This window comes from Schistocerca serialis, chromosome 10 (genome assembly GCF_023864345.2).
Source record: "Schistocerca serialis cubense isolate TAMUIC-IGC-003099 chromosome 10, iqSchSeri2.2, whole genome shotgun sequence".
NCBI lineage: Eukaryota > Metazoa > Arthropoda > Insecta > Orthoptera > Acrididae > Schistocerca > Schistocerca serialis.
This window is the reverse complement of record NC_064647.1, coordinates 58698248-58723322: the sequence shown is the minus strand read 5'-3', so window position 1 is coordinate 58723322 and position 25075 is coordinate 58698248. Positions and strand designations below refer to the sequence as shown.

At 38.1% G+C, this 25075-nt stretch overlaps 1 protein-coding gene across 3 annotated transcripts in view; it reads right to left on the bottom strand.

Moving 5' to 3' along the window:
- LOC126424529 (longitudinals lacking protein, isoforms N/O/W/X/Y-like) overlaps positions 1 to 25075 on the bottom strand; it is a 288869-nt gene that overhangs the window by 15170 nt on the left and 248624 nt on the right. The window contains exon 4 of one of the 3 annotated variants that reach the window (XM_050087266.1): positions 1581 to 3319. The exons of 1 other annotated variant lie outside the window; for it this stretch is intronic. In XM_050087266.1, coding sequence (XP_049943223.1) covers positions 1672 to 3045 — 1374 coding nt within the window. In that variant the 5' untranslated portion in view covers positions 3046 to 3319 and the 3' untranslated portion in view covers positions 1581 to 1671. Of the gene's footprint in view, positions 1 to 1580; positions 3320 to 18644; positions 21130 to 25075 lie in introns of those variants that run through there. One more of the 3 variants, XM_050087268.1, reaches the window with a different exon arrangement.

The window sequence follows — 25075 nt, the reverse complement described above, 5'->3', positions numbered from 1 at the left end:
ATACATAGTTCTAGTGATCAACGCCATTTTTGTAGGCAAACAATAAAGCATTTGTCCAACTGTTTATGCACAATACACCAGTGTTGTTAAAATAACGTTTCCATTTTATTTTCAGTCTAATGATTTTCGTGCTGTTATCATAATAACTTATTTTTGTAATGATCTCCCATGTGCAGCAGGCATATTTCAGATATTATATTGAATAGGGTCATGAGGAAACAAAGCTTTACAGGACAAAGAAATGTGACCTGAAAGCTATTTTTGCCATTATAGCTCATACCTTCTACTTTCATGACAAATGTATGCATACTGATGAATGTTTTGAAATTGATGTTTCACTTTTCCAACAAGAACTTACCAACATACATCTCTCCCATACAATGAATTTCAAATTTCCACGTTAACAAGCTTCTTGGTGACAAATTTCATTGTGTTCAAGTAAAACTTGTACAAAATAAATAAATTATTAGCCGTTTTTCAACGAGACTATAAAAATTTCCATTAACATATTTAGAAAACTCTATCAGGTGAGATCTAGGATAATTATGGGTCAGATCATAAAATTATTTTATTTAGAACAAATGATGTAATTAATGAGAACACAATATCATTACTGAAATATCTAGTCAGATAACAAGAGATATTTTTCTAAATGTAAAGATAGACCGTGTGTGTCCATTAGTTACGAGGGCTATCCACAAAGTACATTACGTTTTGGAATTAAAAATAAATAAAGTATTGGAATTTTTTTTATTATATACAGATGAAAGCCACACTTAAATACTACTTTTCTACATTGTTGCCATTTAAATTAAGGCACTTATCGTAGCGATGGACGAGCTTGGAAATTCTTTTGTCGTAAAATTCGGCCGTCTGCGCCTTCAACCACATGGTTACCTCTTCTTGAAGCTGTGCGTCGTCATCAAAATGCTGCACAGCCAACCACTTCTTCATTGCTGGGAATAAGTGGAAGTCGCTCGGTGCCAGGGCGAGACTGTACGGCGGATGAGGAAACAACTTCCACTTAAAAGATTCGAGAACTTCACGAGTGGCATTTGCCGTGTGGGCCCGGGCGTTGTCGTGAATCAGCAAGATCTTTGAGCCCATCTTTCCCCTGCGCTTGTTTTTATTGCTCTTCTGAGGTTGTGCAGAGTTTGGCAATACCTTTGAGAGTTTATTGTAGTGCCTCTTTGCAGTAAATCCACAAAAATCACACCTTTTCTGTCCCAAAAGACAGTCGTTACGTGGTTGAAGGAGCAGGCGGCCGAATTTTACAACGAAGAAATTTCCAAGCTCGTCCATCGCTACGATAAGTGCCTTAATTTAAATGGCAGCTATGTAGAAAAGTAGTATTTAAGTGTGGCTTTCATCTGTATATAATAAAAAAATTTCCAATACTTTATTTATTTTTAATTCCAAAACGTAATGCACTTTGTGGATAGCCCTTGCATTTCAGACTACAAAGATTCCAAATGATTTTTAAATACAATTATACCAGGCACAAATCACACAGTTATTATTGGGATAAACTTGCAGCCACACACAATGATTCATTGTTTAAAGCGACATAAACATTTACATTCATCAGGTTAAACACACAAGAAAAAGTCCTAACTAATGACCACAAATTCATTCAATAACACTCATCATTTTTTGTGTTAGTTCATAACATTACCTGTTCCCTTCAAAATACGCTACACTGTCCAGCATCCGACAACGACGACTTGACATATGTGACCTCAACTGATCACTCCGAGCACACCGTTTGTTGCAACGGGGACATTGAAACTGAGGTTCTTTACCACATTCGTGCTTCACATGTCTGAGTAAGCCACTGCGGTACAGGTATGATTTTCCGCAAGTGGGACAGTCAAATCGATTAGATAACACTGTGGATGGTGTCGACAAAATTGAGTTCCTTAAATAATCACTGCCTAATGGTGGATGTAGATCATTAATACCTTGAGGACGAAAATTCCCTTCATATGTAAGACATTCACTCATTCTCCTGCCTTCCCCAGTGTTATCTTCAGCACTGTTACCTTCATCAAGATAATCATCATCATGATAATCATTATCATCATCCTCATCATCATCATTGAGAGTAAGATCTTCCACAATTTCCATCTGACTCTCAAGGGCCTCAGATTTTGTTTCTAGTGATATCTCCTGTTGGCATGTACTCAGATTTTTCGACCCTTTGTCAGCTAATACTGCTTCCGGCATTAAAAACTGTTCATTTTCTGTGATATCTATTTCCCCACTGGAGCTCTTCAACTCCCTGCACATGGACTGACAATGAACTGGGCTGAAACCTCGTTCACCAGCTGAGCTAGACGTTGTGGGCATTACTTGCCTTTGACTTGGAAGTTGATGCATACTATCAAGATCAGGAGTAATGAAATCTCCAAACACATTTTGATCTGGTCTCTGATCAGATTCACTGTGATTAATATTTTTTCTGTACTTCCGAGTGGATTCAGGAATGGCGTCTGCTCCCACAGGACATCCGTCCTGGGAAGACGCAACTGGAGAGTTTCCTCTAATTGACTGCGACTTCCCTTCCGATTCATTCTCGCCTGAAGTGAAGCGTGATGCAGAAGCAGCAGGTTGGGATGGAAGAGTTTCTGGAAATACTGGTGGCACATCTCTTCCACTGCCTTTCTGCATATTGACATCATCCACACATCCACTGCCAGACAGTCCCCTTACCTGAAGGGACTCTGATAGCTTAAGAACACCACTAAGCTCCTCTTGGGGTACATTTACTTCACCACGGTACATGAAGTCCATCAAAGCCTTAACCGTGTCATACTTTACACCGTGCAGAATAATAATTGGGTGATTCTCATAGTTTTTGGTGAACAGTTCCTCAAAATATGGACTACAAGCTGAAAGAATTATTTTATGTACTCTTAAATACTGCCCCTCAGCACTAATTGTGCAGTCTGTTAATTTCTCATTGTCCAATAGAGTATCAAAAATAGACACCAAAGTAGCTTGATGTTTATTCCATTTCAAATGAACATTGTTGCTCTGATCCATACTGTTTAGCCGTTTGCATGAGACTTCAAACACTTGTATAAAGCTGGCTGAACTACTTCAGTGAAATCATTAAATACACACACACTCAGTTTCCTACGAACATCAAGGAAATATTTAGATCCATGTTGAACGTCTTCATACAGTAAAACAGTGTTTCTCAGGGTTCTGCAGAGTGGAATCTTCAACCTTTTGTGAACAACAGCTAATCCAGGGCACAAAACTGCCTTCAAATTGCAGATACCATCGTTGTTCCACAAATTCTGAGCCTCCTGACCTAGTGTGTAAAAATCTTATGTTAATCAAATTATTTCCATGAAGTAGAAGTTTAAAAAAATATATATGCATAACGCATGAGTGTGAGGTACAAAGACATGTGCTGCAACTATACACAGGACAACTGCATCAAAAATAACCACAAATTAATAAATACACACAAACATTTCATATAAACGTTGCTACGAAATCACACAAAACTAAATTGTCAGATTTTGTAATTTTACTTTTTGTGCAACAGAAAATGTGTGTGTTGTTTTTTTTCTTTTAACTGCACTTCTGGCACTCTTAATGACAAAATCAGTAAGTTCCATGAACTTGAGAAACTTTTGTTATGGAAGGGCACACGAACAAAACATGCACTATTAATTACTTAAGTATATTACTTCAAAATTTCTGAAAGTATTCGTATGGAGTGTAGCCATGTATGGAAGTGAAACATGGACGATAAATAGTTTGGATAAGAAGAGAATAGAAGCTTTCGAAATGTGGTGCTACAGAAGAATGCTGAAGATTAGATGGGTAGATCACATAACTAATGAGGAAGTATTGAATAGGATTGGGGAGAAGAGAAGTTTGTGGCACAACTTGACCAGAAGAAGGGATCGGTTGGTAGGACATGTTCTGAGGCATCAAGGGATCACCAATTTAGTATTGGAGGGCAGCGTGGAGGGTAAAAAATCGTAGAGGGAGACCAAGAGATGAATACACTGAGCAGATTCAGAAGGATGTAGGTTGCAGTAGGTACTGGGAGATGAAAAAGCTTGCACAGGATAGAGTAGCATGGAGAGCTGCATCAAACCAGTCTCAGGACTGAAGACCACAACAACAACAACAACATTACTTCAAATGGAAAACAAACACCTGCAAAACTTTTTCAGTTAATTAATTTTATATATTCATCAGTATCTCCTTGTGGAAATGTATTACAATGGCATAAGTGAATTGATGACCATAAAGGCGAGTCAGCTGACATGTATTTAGATGCAGCACAAACCTTGTGGGTTTTTCCTGCACAGAGAAATGAATGATGCTATCCTAGCATTGTGAAATGATACTGACCAGGTAATAGTTATTTATACCCTATAGTTTGACTTAATCTAGCTGAGATTTGACAGGTAGCAGACTGGACTGCTCCCACCAACAATACACCAGAGGGAGCTGCACTGACATCACAGCTCCCACTGTGTTGCTACTACTGTCCTGCTGGAAGAAGAGGCACTTCAGGACAAGAGTCCCAAAATTTGAGTCTTTACAGAAAGATGCAATTTTCTGTGAAATACACACATTTTTCAAGAAGACGGCATCCGACACTTGAAAAGCAGTGGACAGCATGTCAAAGTAGTGAATCGCCCTCACTAAAAGTTAAGAAACAGTAGGGTTCCACTATAAATCTACTTGTGGCCACTAATTATTAATAGATCATACAGATTTGACAGCCTGCTGCTGCTGATTTCTTGGGGAATTAGTAGCAACAAATCTTGACGATATCTGGATGAATGTGGGGCAAAAAAAAAAAAAAAAAAAAAAAAAACCTCTGGACAGACGATACCGTCAGCAGCAGTATAGCTACTCAAATGGGCAGAGGGAAGAGAACAATTTAGCACTTGCCAGAAATTCAAAAGGTCTCAGTCCTAATTGTCTTATGTTATTTAGTTCAAATAAGATGTCCCATCTACCATGAAGAGATAAACAACAATACTTCTGTGAAATGGTTTCACTCGGTGCTTCGAAACAAAAATCTAAACAATTTTTATGGACAATGCCCCATTATTCTGTTGTATAAGATAAGGTCCCCACAAAGGCAACAAGGAAAGAAGAGAAATGTAACATACCAGTTGAGCTTGAAAAGGGTAGAATCATTAGAACTCGGGCCACAACACAAGCTAAAGTATCCAGTTTATCTCATGGATAAAATGGTAAAAAAAAAAGTACAGCCTTAAAGTTCTCAGACTGCCACCTACCATTGCTATTGCTATTTCAATGCGACAGAACACAACTGGACTCAGGTCAAATGAAATATTGCTAAAGAGAATAAAAATATTACATTAATTCGATTAGAAAATTTTTGAACAAGGCAACTGAAAAAGGACCACCAGAAGACTGGCAAGAAATGAGTAATACAGAAAGCATGCAATAATGAATGTGTATTACTAGCCACACGATTACAACAGTGGGACAAAGACTTCTAATATCTGTCACTAAGGGCAACAACACCAATAGTTCCACTGACCTGGACTCTGGTACTGAATTAAATGGTGTTTTCCGATTGTCTGACTAGTATATAATGCATCCTAATAAACCTCTTACTTTCATTAAATATTGTGTTTGTGAATATATTTTGATCAATTTCTCTTTCCTGCTTACTCTGTGTTTTAAATACATTTCTCTTTCCTGCTTACTCTGTGTTTTAAATACATTTCATTTTGTATAGACACTAAGATGTTATTTCAATGAGTGCAATAGTTCCCAAGATATACAGTGACAAGAAGGAAATTTTTCTGAATGTGAAAGCATCTCTCGCAATCTACAAACTTAGCTGCAACCACCGTGTCACATACTGCACGGGTGTAACTACTAACAAGCCGTTTGTCCACATGCACTGTCTCTGCCAAACTGTGGAAAAGAGATAGCTGGATCACTCATTTGCTGAACATGCCACCCAAAACAATGTGCTGCTCTTTAATGAATGCTTCACAGCCTGTGCCAACACCTGATTTTCTGAACTGCGCAGCTGGGAACACTGTTACAACATATCCTTTGTTCCCATACCTCCCTGGCCTCAATCTCTGCTAGTCCCTGTCATCTGCCTTCTGCCACTGCACATACAAGTCCTGCCCACTTCTCTACCCCCCCCCCCCCCCCTCCTCATTCCCCACCTACACAGCCTTCCAATGCTGCACCTAGCTGCCCTATCCTGCTATCCTGTCACCACCATGTCCCTTTATGCTCCCACAGCCAACACTAGCATCTTCTCCCAGAGCTACCCTCCTACTCAAGACCCTCACCAACTGCAGGAAATTGCTGTTCGTGTTGGGGTTACTGCCTGGTGACATTAATGGTGCGTGACAGAGTAGCTGTTGTGTACGTGTGTGAGTGTTTTATACTGAGGAAGGACTCCGTTCTAAGTTTAAGTATTTCTAGTATTGTTTCTCGTTGTGCCTGTATGTGATTCAGTGTCTTCTGTCAGTGGTGGGTGGTGGGTACATATCTCGTACTGCTTTCATCAAAACAGTTACAAATTGGCTAAACACACAGTGCAACAATATAAACACAATGTGACAGCTATCTTCCTTCATATATGTTATAACAGTAAAAGTAGCAAAATGAATCCTTCCACGGAAAAAAATAATTCTGGACCTAAAATATCTCTCCATTCAAATGTTCAAGTGGGCAATGGTGAAGCACATCATGTCAAAACGAGCAAGCAGAGAACATTATGAATAGGAACACAGAATGTTAAGATCCTGTTAGAAGAGAAGTTGCAGGAGGAAATGAAAAGAAACACAGTGGGAATATCTGAAATGATATGTAAACAGAAAACAGAATTTATAAATGACAAATTCAGAGTATCAAATAATGGAAAGTACAGAACAACAGTACAACAACAATGCGGTAAGGATAGAGGTGTCGAATTGCAGACAAGCACGATGGAAAAGAAAGCTAAAAATCATCCCATGTAGGCTTTCACGACTGGCGTCTTCATCAGTAAACACTTCTGGGCTAAATTGCCGTGGTCGATCTGTAAAACTTCTTCTCCCTGACATTTCGTTCTCAACTACGGAGTCGACGACTGGCTGCTAGGAGCTGGGGCCGCCGCTTATATGGAGATCGTAGAGGGCGCCACCGCACGTCACGTGGCGTTGATGTGTAGCTATCTCTGGCTATCGTCTGTTCTCTCAATTGCAGGCAATCGATTGTCACGTGATTGATGCAACGTCGACCGCCATATCTTGTCCAATTTTAATCCTTCTTCTTTACGATTAAAATTGTATTGATGTTTGTGGATTTCAATTGCCTCTCTATACATACGTGTATAATAATGCGACGTCCTCGCTAGCACGCTTGTCTCACCAAATTTTATTTCGTGATCTCCATCCTTAAAAACATGTTCCGCTACTGCCGATTTGTCGATATGTCCCACGCGACAGTTTCTTTTGTGCTCTGTCAAATGTGTATTGATGCTTCTTTTTGTAGTTCCTATGTAAACCCTGCCACAACTACTGCCACACTGAGAACGAAACGTCAGGGAGAAGAAGTTCTACAGATCGACCACAGCAATTTGGCCCGAAAGTGTTTACTGATGAAAGCTAAAAATGTTCAGTTTTTGGACTATGTCCTTCGTCACAAGTAGAAAACGCACACACATTCATGCATGTATGGCCACTGCCATCTTTGGGCACTGAGGCCTGAATCATTACAGTAGGATCGTAGTGCTTCAAGACGACAGCAGAAGTGTATATGACTCGTATGTGATTTCTCCTTCAGATGGAGGGCGTAGTCCGAAAACTGTGCATTTCTAGCATTCTTTCTCGCTGTGCCTGTTTGCGACTCGACATGTATGTCAGAAGCAAATTTGGAGTATTTTATTATTGAGGAAAATTTAAAGAAATTCTTAGCATTGGGATAATATTAGGACTGAAGGTGAAAGATTAAGTGATATTAGTGAGATACGTGTTTGAAAAGCTGATAGCAGTGTAAATACCAAGAGAGAAGAAATTTCTACAACATTACACAAATAAATGCTACACAGCAGACAACCTCATGAGGAAGTGAATGAAAACTGTGACAAGACTTAGGATGTAAAAGAGAAAGTAAAGAAGGGTGCATGCTTAATAGGAATGTGTGAGTGTAATGGGGTAGCAGTTGAAGACCGAGATTGAAGAACAGTGAGAAAATGCAGGTTTTGAGAAAGTAATGGATGAGGAAGACTCGGGGTGGACTTCTGCAAAAGAAACCCCATAATTATTGAAAATATAATGCAAAAACAACACAGAATATATGCTTGGGTTAGTCCAACTTACTTCCACACACAACAAATTTATTCTACATTTTGGTACATGAACAATTTATGAAGTGTTTGAGAAATACCATGATATTACCAGAAGTGATATCAAGGATATCAACTGAGATTATGTCATCCTGATAGGAGACATAATTATTTGATGCAAAAGATAGAAAATAGAAAAAAGGAAAAGCACATGTTATGTGGCAGAAGTAAAAATGGGAAGAAGCGAGGGAACTTTTTGGAGAATAATTCCAGGATAAAAGAACCCAAACACACAGCTCATTAGACAGTAGCTGCAAAAATTAGATTTGCCTTAAAAACTGTACACAGGAAGCAGTCGAAGAAACAGTTGATTTTAAAGAGAATAATATCACTAAGAAACTGTAACTAACACAAAATTTTTTGGAGAAGATTCAAGAAAGAAGAGGACATAAAAACTCCAGCAAATAAGAGGGTGAAAAAGATATAGGCACTACATGGTCAACTTAGAAATGAAACTGATAAATCTAGAGCAGAATACCTATAAAGAAAGGTAAACAAACTGAGTAACTAGAAAGGAAGAGAGTTGTGATTTGATGTACTGGGGAAATATTTACATGGCCTTCAGAAAGGGGGAGGGGAACATAATGTGGGTGATAAAAGATTAGAATGGTAATGAAACTGCAGAAAGTAAGGCATCATGAATTAATGACAGAGGCACTTAGTAGAACTGTATGAAGCAAGATGTCATCCAGATGCTGTGGATATGAAGGACAAGAAATAATAACTCAAAGAGCACTAAGGATTTAGAATGTCAAAATGTTATGGTATAAGTTAAATAGCAGTTAAGGAAATTAAATGTAAGGAAACAGCTAGTGGAGATTCCAACCGGATGCTTCAGAAGTTTAAAGAAAGGAAAGACAGAAAATTACTCTCATGAATAAATGACAATAATTCCAATAACTGATAATGGCAGAAGAGAAGGGGATATAAAATGCAGACTGGCTATAGCAAGAAAAGCATATATGAAAAAGAATAATTTGTCAACATCTAATATAAATCTAGACATTAAGAACTCTCTTCTAAAAGGTACTAATCTGGAGTGCAACCTCATGGAAGTGAAATGTGAACCATAAGTAGTTCAGGCAAGAAGAGAATAGAAGCTTTTTAAATGTGATGCGATGGAAGAATTCTGCAGATTAGATATGGAGCTCAAGTAGCAACGGAATTGGATAATGGTAAAAAGAAATTTATTGCACAATTCAACTAAAAGAAGTGATCAAATGTTATTACACATCCTAAGGCCTCAAGGCAGTGTTGATTTCATTGTGAAAAGAAGTGTGGAAGGTGAAAATTCTAGAGGGAGACCAAGGCTCGAACTCAATAACCAGGTTCAAATGGATGTAGGCTGCAATAGTTATGCAGAGGTGAAAAAGCTTGTCGGATAGACTAACGTGGAGAGCTCCATCGAACCTGTCTTTTGACTAAAGACGACAATGACAATTATGACAACAACAACAAGTCTGATATCTCATTCAGCAGAAATTCTAATAACAATAACAAATAAACAATCAAGGCACTCTCTGGAACAATGACGGAACTGAAATCCAAGTCATCCAGTCCATTTAGTCCATGTACAAGAGCTGTAAATAAATAAATACATGGTATGATTCTCTGTATCTTGATTTCAATGTATTTTTGTTAAACTGTGGTTCCAGAGAATATCTCAATTGTAATGTAAAGTGAAGAGAAATGGATTAAGAACAGTTTGGCTTCAGATACGGCTTAGATATGAGAAATATAACTGGACTATATTATAAATAGCCGAGGAAATATAGCTAGAAAGATATATGGAAGGTTTTGCATTCCTCTTACTTGGGAAAAAGACTACGATATAGTTTCCTAGACTAAATTTTAAGTTATCCTAGAGCAGACTGGATTAAAGTGGTAATAACAGAGGCTAACTATCTTTATATGACACAACAACAGAAGTGAGTATGGTAATTTGGAAATTCCCTGCAGAACATAGCTGTTACAATGTATTTATACAGGTGTGTGTGTGTGTGTGTGTGTGTGTGTGTGTGTGTGTGTGTGTGTGAGGGAGAGGGGGGGGGGAAGAGAGAGAGAGAGAGAGAGAGAGAGAGAGAGAGAGAGAGAGAGAGAGAGAGAGAAGGGGGGGGGGGGGGGGGGGGGGAGCGAGAGGTTGGATGCACGAACTCTCCATAGTTTTGAGAAAGGATTTTTCCTAAAGCTAGCAGAGTCATCAGTCTCTTTTATGTGCCTTTTGATGACTCAGCATATCTACTACTTGGTGAGTTGTTACCTTCAAAAGTAAAACTAATTACAGGAGATGATACAAGTAATTAAAACTGGGGGAGGTGTGTTTCACGCACTCTGTTTAATATCTATTTAAGCAGTCCATTTAAAAACAGATTCCAACAGAAAGAGTTGTGTGTCAAGAGAAGGGAAGATAATAAAATTTTCAACATTTACTGATGACATAGTATTACTGACTGAAAATGAATAAGCAATAAACAATATCTTAAAAGAACTGAACACCAGGTGCGGAGATTGAATATGCAAAACAAGCAGCAACATGCCACGTAATCAAGAAATAAAAACAATATTGCACAGAACAAATGTTTTACAGAAAGTGTTGTATTTTCATCTGTGTAGCAAAATAATAATTCCAGGCAAAGATAAGTGAAGTAGTGTACAAGCAGTGTTGTCCTCTATGGTGCTGAAGCATGGCCACACTGACACAGAGGAGACATGCTTACAGGCTTTTAAAATGTGGATTTGGAGAAGAACAGAATCTGGGAAATAAGGAATGAGGTAGCATTAACATAGAGTAAGTAAGAAAAGACAAATCTTGGAAACAATTAAGAGGAGGAAATAAATTGGCTAGGACACTGGATGAAAAGACTGGACAGTAAAGGACAGATTAGAAGGAATGCTGACTGGGAAGAAGACCACAGGAAGAGGACGACACCAGACTACTGACAGTGTAAAGATGAATGTGTCATATGCAGCTGCAAAAAGGATGAGGATAAACTGGGAGAAATGGGGAGGGCTCAACTAGCAGTGATCAACCTGGCTAATAAGGAGAATATACCACCACCACCAGCAAATTTATTTTATTTATTTATTTATTTTTTTTCTTTTGACAAATTTACATATACTGCGGGGTATTCTGAAAGCATTGTTGGTCTGTTCCTAACTGAAAATTATCAGAAGAAGACATTCTCTCATCATATTTTTTTGTTAGTGCTGTACTGACAAATTCCTAATATGACACTGCACAGGTATGTCAGTGCACAGTTAAATCCTCAACATAACAGAGGTGAAATATAAAGATCAGACTAGGATGCACCAACATGCCTACACAGAAAAAATATTTGACAGTTAATTGAGAGAACCAAAGTATAGCAATAAACTGTTCAATGACAACAAAAAATCATCATTTTGTAATTGAGCATAAATTACAGGAATCTCAATTTGTCAACATTTTCATATCAACGATACCTGACTTGCACTCGTTTATGTAAGGTCTTCAAAAACAACATTCTGTTTATGACAAAAAGTATAGTTTATATGACAACACAATATAATACTGACATAATTACCTCATTAAATAGCAAATAGTACATATCTCAACGAAATTATTTTGTATGCATTGTGACTGGAAAGTTTCTCAAAAAATTTAAACTGTGCCCATAGCAGATACAAGTCACACAGGGATGAATTTGTGCCCACACTGCACCATGAATCACTGCTACAAACAACTTATTCACACACTACCACTCGTGAAGTAAAACTCAGACAAAAAAGCCCTCTATAAAGATCAGAAACACACTCAACAGTGCTCATCCCTCATTTATGTTAGGGTTGTACTATCACACAGCCCCTTCAAACATTGCAACACATTTTTGCATCTGACAACAATGAGTAGCCATATGTGCTCTTAATTCTTCGATACTAGCACACTGTTTCTTGCAGCTTGGGCACTAAAACTGGGGTTCTTTACCACATTCGAACTTCACGTGTCTCCTCAGCCCTCGCTTACACTGAGAAGACTGCCTGCAAGAATGATAACTAAATAGATTGCATAACAATGTCAGAGATGTTTTCTGTGGTGTCACCGCCAGACATCACACTTGCTAGGTGGTAGCCTTTAAATCGGCCGCAGTCCGTTAGTATACGTCGGACCCGCGTGTCGCCACTATCAGTGATTGCAGACCGAGCGCCGCCACACGGCAGGTCTAGAGAGACGTCCTAGCACTCGCCCCAGTTGTACAGCCGACTTTGCTAGCGATGGTTCACTGACAAATTACGCTCTCATTTGCCGAGACGATAGTTAGCATAGCCTTCAGCTACGTCATTTGCTACGACCTAGCAAGGCGCCATTACCAGTTTACATTGAGATTGTAAAACATGTACCGTCAAGAGCGATGTACACCAATTATGGATTAAAGTTAAGTATTCTACCAGTTACCTCCTGTTTTGCTAGTCTTATTTCTCTGACCTGTTCCAGACCTCACGCCAGCCTGCGTGAGCTTAAACGCATGCATTTCGGCTTCACCTCATAGTGACTTGGCTGTCTTGCCAAGTCACAACATTTTCAATGTTAGGTTATTTAAATGAGTATTGCCAAATGGTGACAGCAAACTGTTCATTTTTAGAGTATGAAAATTCTCCTAACATGGAAGATCTTCACTTATTTTCTTGCCCCCCCCCCCCCCCAAATCATTACAAAAATCACCATTATTATGATAACCATCATTGTCATTTACTTCTACTATTTCCATGTGACTGTCGAGGACCTCAGATGTTGTTTTTAATGTTATCTCTTCTTGAAGTGTCCTCAGATTTGTTGGCTTTTGATGTGTTAATACTGATCCTGGTGTTTCAAACCATTCCTTTTCTGCAATAGCTGGCTCCAAAAACCCTTCTTCACTAAATATCTGCACCTGACTGCATACAGACTTATGAGAAGTGGCAATAAAACCTGATTCACCAGTTGGGTTATTTAACTTAGGCAGTACTTGCGGATGAGATAGAAGTTGGGGCACGCTATCCAGGTCAGGAGTAATGATATCTTCAAATTCATATTGGCCTACACTCTGACCAGAACCAGAGTGATTTATACTCACTCTGTTCCTTGGTATCAATTTAGAAACAGAGTCAACTCCCTTGGGACTTCCTGTCTGGGATGACACAGTTGGAGAGAACCCTCTAAATGACTGTACCTTTTCTTCTGGCTCATTCTGACCCAAAATAAATCATGACACAGAAGCAGGTTCACACTGCATAGTTTCTGGAGTTACTGATGGAAAATCTTCCACTGCCTTTGCTCATATTAACTGCATCTACACATCCAATGCCAGACAGCCCCTTACTTGAAGGGATTCCAAGAGCTTAAAAACAGCTCTAAGCTTTCTTATGGTACATTTACTTTGCCACAGTACATAAAGTCCATCAAAGCCTTAACCATTTCATATTTTACATTGTGCAGGATAATAACTAGATGCTTCTCATAGTTTTCAGAAAACAATGCCTCAAAATATGGACTACAGGCTGAAAGAATTATTTTATGTGCTCTTAAATACCACACTGAGCACTAGTTGTGCAGTCCATTAATGTCTCACTGCCCAGCAGAGCATAAAAAAAGACTCCAAAGTAGCTTGGTGCTTATTCCACTTCAGATGAACATTGTTGCTCTGGTCCATCCTGTAGAACCTGTCATCACATAACTTCAAACTCTTGTATAAAGCTCACTAAATTAGCTCAGTGATATTGTTTACTACACACATTCAGTTTCCTTGGAACAACACGTAAGTAATTACCTACAAGTTGATCATCTTCTACAGAGAAATAGTGTTTCTCAGAATACTGTAAAGCAGAATCGTCAATTGGCTGTGGACAACAGCTAATCCCTGACTTCAGATGTCCTACAAATTGCAGATACCTCTGTTGTTCAGAAACTGAGCATCATGACTTAGTCTGTAAACATAATCTTATGTTAATCCAACTATTTCCACAAATAAAAAGTTTTTTTTAAACATATAACAACATTTTAATTGGACAGATAAAGAATCTACTCACCACATGGTAGCAAAACACACATATGAAAGATGGTTGTAATTGGCAAGCTTTCAGAGCCAGTGCTCTGTCTGCATATTACTCTATCTTCAAACTCAAATCTTGCCAGGTGCAGTCCCCAACAATCAGTCTTTCCTTCTCATCCAATGCAATAAGTATCCCCTGACCCACAATTCTACGTGATTTTCCCAAAATCTATCTCTTTTCCTAGATCTCTCCAAACCTTTTCCTTCATCCCTCTTACTTCCCCTTCAACCCATCTGCCTGAAGAAGGAGTCACTGGCTACAAAAGCTTACCAATTACAACAATCTTTTATGTATGTGTTCTGTCGGGCTTTGTGAGTAGATTTTTTAAGTATCCAATTAAATTATTTTGTCAACAATTGATTGTTTTCATTGTTATATAATAATATTTGTAACACGTGTAGGGTACAATGACTACTACAGTAATTACAAAAAAGGAAACAATCAGAAATGATTGCAAATCAAGAAGCACACATGATCATTGCACATAAATGATGCTGAGAATCGACTCAAACTGAGGTGTAGGATTTTGGAATTACACATTATGTGCTACAAACAATACATGCCTTCTCTACCCCTTGCACATCTGGAACTCTCAGAAAAACAGAAATTTTCATGAACTTCAGAAACATTGTTACAGGAATGCATGTACACAAAAAATATAGAATTGGCTGTGTTCCCATACATTACCACAAATGGAACACATGTAGATCTACAAAGCATTTTCAGTTTGTTACTAACACAATTTATACATGAGAGTGCTTGTATTATTAACTGACATGCACATAGATGTTGTGGTGTTGGCAGAAGAGCCAACACTGTTTTTCTAGAGGAGGCTGAAATGCACGCGTTTAATTACACGCTGACTGGCGTGAGGTCTGGAACAGGACAATATCTTGAGAATTGGAAATAAAGTACGTAGATGAGGAAATACTTAACTTTAATCCACAATTGTAGACCATCTCTCGTTACGGTACATGCTTCATAATATTAATTATCAATTGAATACGGCGCCTTGCTAGGTCGTAGCAAATGTAGCTGAAGGCTATGCTAACTATCGTCTCGGCTAATGAGAGCGTAGTTGTCAGAGAACCATTGCTATGAATGTCGGCTGTACAACTGGGGCGAGTGCCAGTACGTCTCTCTAGACCTGCCGTGTGGTGGCGCTCGGTCTGCTATCACTGACAGTGGCGACACGCGGGTCCGACATATACTAATGGACCGCGGCCGATTTAAAGGCTACCACCTAGCAAGTGTGGTGTCTGGTGGTGACACCACAGATGTACCCATTTCCAATGTAGCATATGTAAGTGTTTCTATTCCTTACTGACATGGCAACAGTCATTCACTAGACTGTTACATAGTTTTTATGTTACGCAGCTATTATTAAGAAAAGATAACAGAAAATGAAATAAGATAGAAAAAATAACAACAGCACTTCCTACCAGGGAATGAAACTGTAAATTAAATAGCAAAAGGGAATTAAAGAGATAACCAACAAAAAAATATTTAAAAAGGCAGTTAATCATGGGCTGTATTAAGCTCGCATGCATAAATCCATTCTAAAATTGCAGCTGGTTGAATAAACAATTAACTCTTCAGAAAACCAAGGGCTTCTGACAGTTGTAAATATATTGCTTAATGTCACATTTTATGTGCCATAAAAATAAAGTGTGGTGTGCTGAGTTGTCAAAAGTCGAAGTAGTGTTTGCTATATAGCCAAAAAAGCAAAAATGTAGTTTCTTTGTTATAGGGAAAACACACATCAAGTCAAAGCTTATTCTGCTTGCTCCCAATTCCCTGCTTCCATACTGATAGAAAATAAGGTAACAGTGACAGTAATGTAATATTGTGTACCAACAAAAAATTGAAGACCAATCCCTGTGCAGCCTTCACCCCATACTACCTGATCAATGGCAAATTCTAAAAGTCACGCAAAGAAATACAGTGTGAAAAGAACTTGTTTTCCCATGTGCACCAACTACACTGATAACTCCCATGCTTCCAAAATAACGCAATATCTCAACAGGATTTCACTAGGTCTTATAAGAAGAAAATCCTGTATAATATTGTTAGTTCTCATAGCAGATGCAGAATACTGGTCAAAAGCGGGTGGCAAACTTTCAATAAAAATCATGCTACAATTCATATATAATGCTAATGTGTGTTTATGTAAGTGTACCTTTGTATTTTCAATATTGTAACAGCATGCAGGAATCCTGAAAGTGCCAAGAAGAGGTCTACAGACGTTGTGAAGCCATAGACACAAGGCAAAGCCAGAGGGCAGGAAGAAACAGCTGGGAAACATGGAAATCAGAGGGAGGAGATGGTAGTTCTAAGATATGTGAGGAAAACAGAGAAAGCACATCAAGAGAGCTTGAGATGATACAGTGAAACTGTGAGTAAACATTTGTAAACAGAACACATAAAAAGTCTCAGAATGATTCTCACTCTACAGCAAAGCTTGGGCTCATTTGAAAATTTCTCATTTGCCATTTCACATTACTATTAAATTAGCAAACTCTGTGCAATAAATTGTTGCAACTGTATCTTTCCTAAGCTAAAACAGTGTTTCCAGACTGTGAAAGCAAGGCAACATAGGGTGTGTACAAATTGTCACACAGGAAAATATATTATGGGAACTATGAGGGTTTCAGATGAAGAACAGGATCAGTCCAGAACAAAATTTTCACTCTGCAGCAGACTGTACATTGATATGAAACTTCCTGTCAGATTAAAACTGCACGCCGGACCGAGACTCGAAGTCAGGACCTCTGTCCTTTGCGGACAAGTGGTCTACCACTGAGCTACCCGAGCAAGACTTGGGACCTATCATCACAACTTTAATTCTGCCAATATCTCGTCCTACCTTCGAAACATGAGCTCTCCTGCGAACCTTACAGAACTAGCACTCCTCGAAGAAAGGATATTGTGGAGACACGGCTTAGCCACAGCCTGGGGGATGTTTACAGAATGAAATTTTCACTCTGCAGCAGAGTGTGCGCTGATATCATACTTCCAGGCAGATTAAAACTGTGTGCGAGACTGAGACTCGAGCTTGGGACATTTTCCTTTTGATCTGCCAGGAAGTTCCATATCAATGCACACTCCACTGCAGAGTGAAAATTTTATTCTGGAAACATTCCCCAACCTGAGGCTAAGCCATGTCTCCACAATCTCCTTGCTTGGAAGGTGGGAGACGAGGTATGGCAGAATTAAAATTGTGAGAACGGGTTGTTAGTCGTGCCTGGGTAGCTCAGTGGTAGAGCACTTGCCTGCGAAGGGCAAAGGTCCTGAGTGTCAGTCTCAGTCTGACACACAGTTTCAATCTGCCAGGAAGTTTCATAACAGAATCAGTCCTTTTGGTGAAAATAATAGTAAATTGTTTAAGATTAAATTACTTGAGGAACTTGACTGGAGTCATCGAAAACAGATTTCATACATACTGAAACATATAGCTGTGGGCAGACCTTTTACAATTAATGGTAAGAACAAACCTCGATTAACAATAACGCATCATATAGACCACCACGGTTAGTTATTAGAACCTCAATAAATCATAAATAAAGCCACACATTATTTATAGGAATTTTGTATTATTTTCCAATAACAAATAAAATAAAAGCCTTTCCTACAAAAAAAAGTTTTATGAGGATACTCATTTTTAAATGACTCTGCCAGAACATCAACAGATATCTAATGGCTGATACTGTTTGCAGTGATTAATTGCCTTCATGTAACCAACAAACCTAAATTTTCCTGGCTATTTATGCACAACACTTAACAGTTTCAGCCTTGGAACAAAAATTTGATGTGCCCCACCACAGTCAATGAAATAGGATTCATTCTTCAGTAGATCCATTTTCCACATCTTTCTATATATACACTACATATTTTCTCTACATATGGATGCACGAAATGGTGACTCATTTTATTTTTCTGTTCCCTGCTCAAGTCCCCATTGTTATACTTCACTTAAATTTTTGTGGCAACCATTTTCCCAGCAAACCATTGTATATGGCAGTCTATCAAAAGCTGCTTCAGAACTAGACTCCAACATACTGTACAGGTGTGTCAATTATGTCTGTCTCCGGTGTTAATCGCCAACAGTGTAGACAGACAATAAGGGCTTTATCTTTCTATATACTTGAAATACACTACTCTTGTTAAGATATCAATTTGTATTTTATTTTTTTATACAAGAATCTGGACATTCAAGTTTCCTTAAAGTATGTCAGTTCTGTAAAAAATTTCAAGATACAGTATGCTTCTCTAAAGTTACATTTAGGAATATTCCAACACACTTAGATCTAAATAGTTACAAACTGCCTAATCGCACAATACAACATGTACTGACAAACTGAGAGCCATTTTTCTTTGTCGCATAAATAGCACGATGAGCCCTTCCGGTTAATTCTGGACATAAAATACCTCCCCATTCGGATGCTCAAATGGAAGATGCTCAGGGAGGCAACATTAAATAAGAAAGAGAAGAAGATTATGATTAGGGAATATAGAATGTAAAGACAACATTACAAGTGGAAAAGTTGTACAATTTGAAGGAGGAAATTAAAAGAAACTGAGTGGAAATCAAAGTTATTCTGAAGGGATACATAACTCAGTTCTTGATGTGTCATAATTATCAGCTAGTAATTCAGTCAGATTTTACAACTGACAGATTCTGTAATTTTTTAATATAAACACTACTTGATTTGCACTCATATATTGAAGGTCTTTTGTTTACAACAAAATATATAACTGATGAGAATACAATACCATTACTAGCATAATCACTGCATTAAATAGGTAGTAATATCTCTCTCATGGACAATTACTTCACACACTTTGGAACTGCCAAGTTTCCACATAAACACAAAATACACTCATAACAGACACAAGATACAGAAGGATGAATCTCTATCCATACAGCACAGGGAATCACTACCTCAAGCAGGTTACACATACACGCTGCCACTGACGAAATAAATCACACTCAAAACCACCCACACTAATGATCAGGAACTCACTTGACAAAACTCACCCCTCTCTTGGTGTTAAGTTCAAATTAACATGTATCCCCTTCAAAAAGAACTTACTTTTTCTGCAGGTGATAATGGCGAGCAGCCATATGTCTCTTTAAATTATCACCCCTAGTAAACCGATAGTCACAGTGAGAGCACTGAAACTGGGGTTCTTTACCACACTGAAGCTTCATATGTCTCCATAGCCCTTGTGGATGCTGATACGACTTCCCACAAGAATGACAACTAAACCGTTTACGCGATACCGTCTGGGATGTTGTCGAAGTCATGTTACTCAAAGCAGCAAGGCCAAATATCGAATGTATATGGTTAGTTCCTCGAGTACAAAAATTCTCTTCATATTTAAGACCTCCACTTACTCTCCTGACTTCTGCATTGTCAACTTCAGCACCGTCACAATCATCACGATAATCATCGTCGCCAGGATAATCGTTGTCATCGGCAGTAAGATCTTCCACAATTTCCATATGAGTCTCAAGGATCTCAGATTTTATTTCTATTGGTACCTCCTCCAGTTGGTGTGTAGTCATATCTGCTGACCTATTGTCTGCTAATACTGCTTCTGGCATTATGAACTGTTCATTTTCTGTAACAGCCATTTCAGCACTGGGGCTTTGCAACTCATTGCACACAGACTGAGAAGGAATTGGACTGAAAAGTGTTTCAGAAGTTGAGTTACTCATTATGGGCAGTACTTGTCTTTGAGATGGAAGCTGATGCACACTATCAAGGTCAGGAGTGATGACCTCTTGAAGCACATTTTGGCCTTTACTCCTATCAGAACCAAAATGATTAATACTTGTTCCGTACTTTTCGATGGATTTATAATCAGAATCTAATTCCCTCGTACCTAAGTCCTGCGAGGACACAACTGGAGAGCATCTTCTAAATGACTGTACCTTATCATCTAGCTCTGTCTGGTCTGAGGTAAAGTGTGATACAGAAGCAGGTTCAGATTGCTGAGTTTCTGGAGGTACTGACGGTCCATTGCTTCCTCTGCCTTTCTGTACGTTGGCGTCATCCACACATCCACTGCCAGACAGCCCCCTTACCTGAAGGGACTCCGACAGCTTCAGAACACAACTAAGCTCCTCATGTGGTATATTTACTTCGCCACGGTACATAAAATCCATCAATGCCTTCACCACGGCATACTTTACATCATGCAGTATGATAATAGGATGCTTCTCATAGTTTTTAGTGAACAGTTCCTCAAAATATGGACTACATGCTGAAAGAATTATTTTATGTGCTCTTAAATGCTGCCCCTGTGCACTAATTGTGCAGTCTGTTAATTTCTCATTGTCCAACAGAGCATCAAAAACAGACACCAAAGTAGACTGGTGCTTATTCCACCTCAAATGAACATTGTTGCTCTGGTCCATTTTCTCTAGCTGTGCTCACGAGACTTCGAACTCTTGTATAAATATGCCTGAACTACTACAGTGATACCATTTACTAGTAAAGTTTAGTTTTCTTGCAACAACACAAAAATAATTATCTCCAAATAGGTAATCTTCATGCAGTGAAGTAATGTTTCTCAGATTTCAGCAGAGTGGAATCTTCAATCATTTGAGAATAACAGATAATCCGTGGTACAGATTCTCTTCCAAATCGTAGATACAGTTGCTGTTCCAGAAATTTTGAGCGCCTGACCTAGTGTGGAAACAATCTTATGTTAATCCAATTATCTCCAGGAAGAATAAGTTATAAAATTATTTACACTGCATAATTGTAGGATACAAAGACCATTAGGGTAACTAACTAGAAATGATTACAAATCTCCAGGAAGAATCAGTTATGAAATTATTTACAGTGCGCGATTTTAGGGCAAAAGGACTATTCAGGTAACTGACCAGAAATGATTACAAATTAAGATGATGTACGATTGTTTCACATTAATATTGTTGAAAATTCAGCCAAACAAAGGTGGTTTTGCTGTAACATTGGGTGGAAAAGTTTCACTTGTTCTGCCCAGACAATTTACTCTGTGCAGAAATACGTTTTGTACATTTATTTGTATTATGTTAAATGAAATAAACTTCAACTTACAAACTCTTTTCTGGAACAGAGCCATATCCAAAAATGAAAAATACCAGTTACTGAAATTTTCACACACAATTTTATTATGAAAATACTAGCTGAGTGTTGCTTTGCCTGCATATACAGTATGGTGTGCACATTTCTTTTTTTTTTTTTTTTTTTCAAATTTTTATGTTGTTCGCAAATTGCAACACCACCTAAACTTTTCACACTAAGCCATAGAAGCATGATCTTTTCTGAATGCACTGCTGACCAAAATGCTATTCTCTCAGCTGGAGTCTAAGGTTTTTGTTAATCATGCATTTTAGGTTCTTCTGGTGATATTTCACAGAAACTTTCAAACCCCAACATATATTTCTCAATATGTAACTCATAAGCAAAACACCAATTTTCATCGACTTAGTTAAAAAAAAATATTTTAATACAACATTATATTTTCTTAAAACTTTCATGCCTTATTTCAACACCTTAGGGATAGAATTTCCAAAAACAGTGAAACATGTATTTTTATTTCTAACAGAGAAGCCAAACAAATTTTCGTACATTTAGCTTCGGAAATGCTGACTTTTCATCCTGTATTTCACTCTCTTTGGACAATAAATTTCTAACGAAGAAGTCAAACATCAAATTTCATAAGTGTAGCTTTGAAAATGCTTTAGTAGTTTCTTTAATAATGATTTCTTTTCAAAAAAATCATTAAACCAGCTATTTTACCCCTTTAGTCATTGATTTTCCAAAAATGCTGAAATATGTATTTTTTCATTTCTAAATCAGTTTTCATAATCCTAGCTTCAAAATTGCCATAACAGTAACATACTTTCAAAAAGCCTTTCATCCCCTATTTCACCCCCTCAGAAGTTGACTTTCCAAGAATGCTAAAAAACTAATTTTTATATTTGTAATTAAGATATCAAATACAAATTTTCATAGCTGTGGTTTTAAAAATACTTTAGTAGTTCTTTAATAATGATATGTTTAAAAAAATTTCACCAGCTATTTCACCTCCATAGGAATTAAATTTCCTAAACTGCTGAAACATGTATTTCTTTATTTCCCATCAAGAAACCAAATACCAGTTTTTGTGGGTCTAGCTTCAAAACTGCTTTAATTGCTATATTTTTCAAAAACCTTTCAACCCCTATTTAAACCTTTAGAAGTAGAATTTTGAAAAATCTCTTAAATAATGCCTACAGTATAAGATCAACACCCTCAAGTTTCTATCCTTAGCAGTTTGGGCTAGGTGGTGACAAGACTTTGATCAGTTACATTGACACATTGATAGTGTATATGTTTTTCATTCAGAAATCACAGAAAAACAGATTAATCTTAACACTGATTTTTTTTGTTTTCTTAAAGGAAAAGCTTGAGAATTTATGAAATACACATGTTGTTAATGAAACGGGCATTCAGTTGTGGAGAAACATTTGGATAAGTCCTCACTGTAACTTTTTAACCCATCATTCAACAATTCGATTCATATTCTTTGCCATTTTTAACGATTTGGAGTTCTTCACTTAAATCCATTTTCTCCCCCTTGCCCATTTAGTGAAATATGAGGAGACAAGATCAAATATTTTGAAGCAGTGCCTCCTGAAATTAAAGTGGATGGCTACTGCCCTCTTGTAGTACCTGCCTGTGTGAAATGCATTAATGTACTCAATTCAGTACACCACACTGCGAAGATGGCAAGTCTGTCTGTAATGTAAGTAGCTGTTCTCTATTTCCTGTAGTATCATTAGCGATGCTGTACTCAAAAATTTAGGGATTCTTTCACAAGAACGGCAGAAACTCAAGCTTACATACTGAGGAAAAATACAAAAGGGTGAGTGAAGCACAAAATGTGGTAATTACAATACTGCTACGGAATAGCAAAGACCATAATTGAACAGCTCTCAAATTCTGAAATTTAAACACTCATTTCCTTTCACATTCATTTTCATAATTAATGTATAAAGAACCTACACAAGGATTTAACTGATAGTAAGCTGTAAATGCTGCATCTCATTTACTAGTTTTTTTCCTCAAGTAAACATTATCTATTTAGAATGAAGCAAATTTTTATTTTGCGGAAACCCAGCTATTTCAGAAACTTATTTGTACCACAACTTGTGTGGGTGTCTGAGACATTCTGTAAGAAAACCTATTCCTTCAAAAAAAATTCTTGAAGAGATCATGGTTAGACAAAGGTGTCAAAGTCAAAGTCATACCCCACCAACAGTGTCACAAGCCCAATTTGGAAAGGAAAACTGGGTTTGTATGTTGTAAGAATATTTTTAGGAAATAATGAAATCACTCATCTACTCCCTCCCAGGAACCAAGGACCTTGCCGTTGGTCGGGAGGCTTACGTGCCTCAGCAATACAGATGGCCGTACTGTAGGTGCAACCACAACGGAGGGGTATCTGTTGAGATGCCAGACAAACGTGTGGTTCCTGAAGAGGGGCAGCAGCCTTTTCAGTAGTTGCATGGGCAACAGTCTGGATGACTGACTGATCTGGCCTTGTAACACTAACCAAAACGGCCTTGCTGTGCTCGTACTGCGAACGGCTGAAAGCAAGGGGAAACTACAGCCGTAATTTTTCCCGAGGGCAAGCAGCTTTACTGTATGGTTAAATGATGATGGTGTTCTCTTGGGTAAAATATTCCAGAGGTAAAATAGTCCCCCATTTGGATCTCCGGGCGGGGACTACTCAAGAGGACGTCGCTATCAGGAGAAAGAAAACTGGCATTCTACAGATCGGAGTGTGGAATGTCAGATCCCTTAATCGGGCAGGTAGGTTAAAAAATTTAAAAAGGGAAATGGATAGGTTAAAGTTAGATATAGTGGGAATTAGTGAAGTTCGGTGGCAGGAGGAACAAGACTTTTGGTCAGGTGAATACAGGGTTATAAATACAAAATCAATTAGGGGTAATGCAGGGGTAGGTTTAATAATCAATAAAAAAATAAGAGTGCGGGTAAGCTACTACAAACAGCATAGTGAATGCATTATTGTGGTCAAGATAGACACGAAGCCCATGCCTACTACAGTAATACAAGTTTATATGCCAACTAGCTCAGCAGATGATGAAGAAATTTATGAAATGTATGATGACATAAAAGAAATTATTCAGGTATTGAAGGGAGACGAAAATTTAATAGTCACGGGTGACTGGAATTCGAGAGTAGAAAAAGGGAGAGAAGGAAACATAGTGGGTGAATATGGATTGAGAGAGATAAATGAAAGACGAAGCCATCTGGTAGAATTTTGCACAGAGCATAACTTACTCATAGCTAACACTTGGTTCAAGAATCATAAAAGAAGATTGTATACATGGAAGAAGCCTGGAGATACTGACAGGTTTCAGATAGATTATATAATGGTAAGACAGATATTTAGGAACCAGGTTTTAAATTGTAAGACATTTCCAGGGGCAGATGTGGACTCTGACCACAATCTATTGGTTATGAACTCAAGATTAAAACTGAATAAACTGCAAAAAGGTGGGAATTTAGGGGATGGGACCTGGATAAACTGACTAAACCAGAGGTTGTACAGAGTTTCAGAGAGAGCATAAGGGAA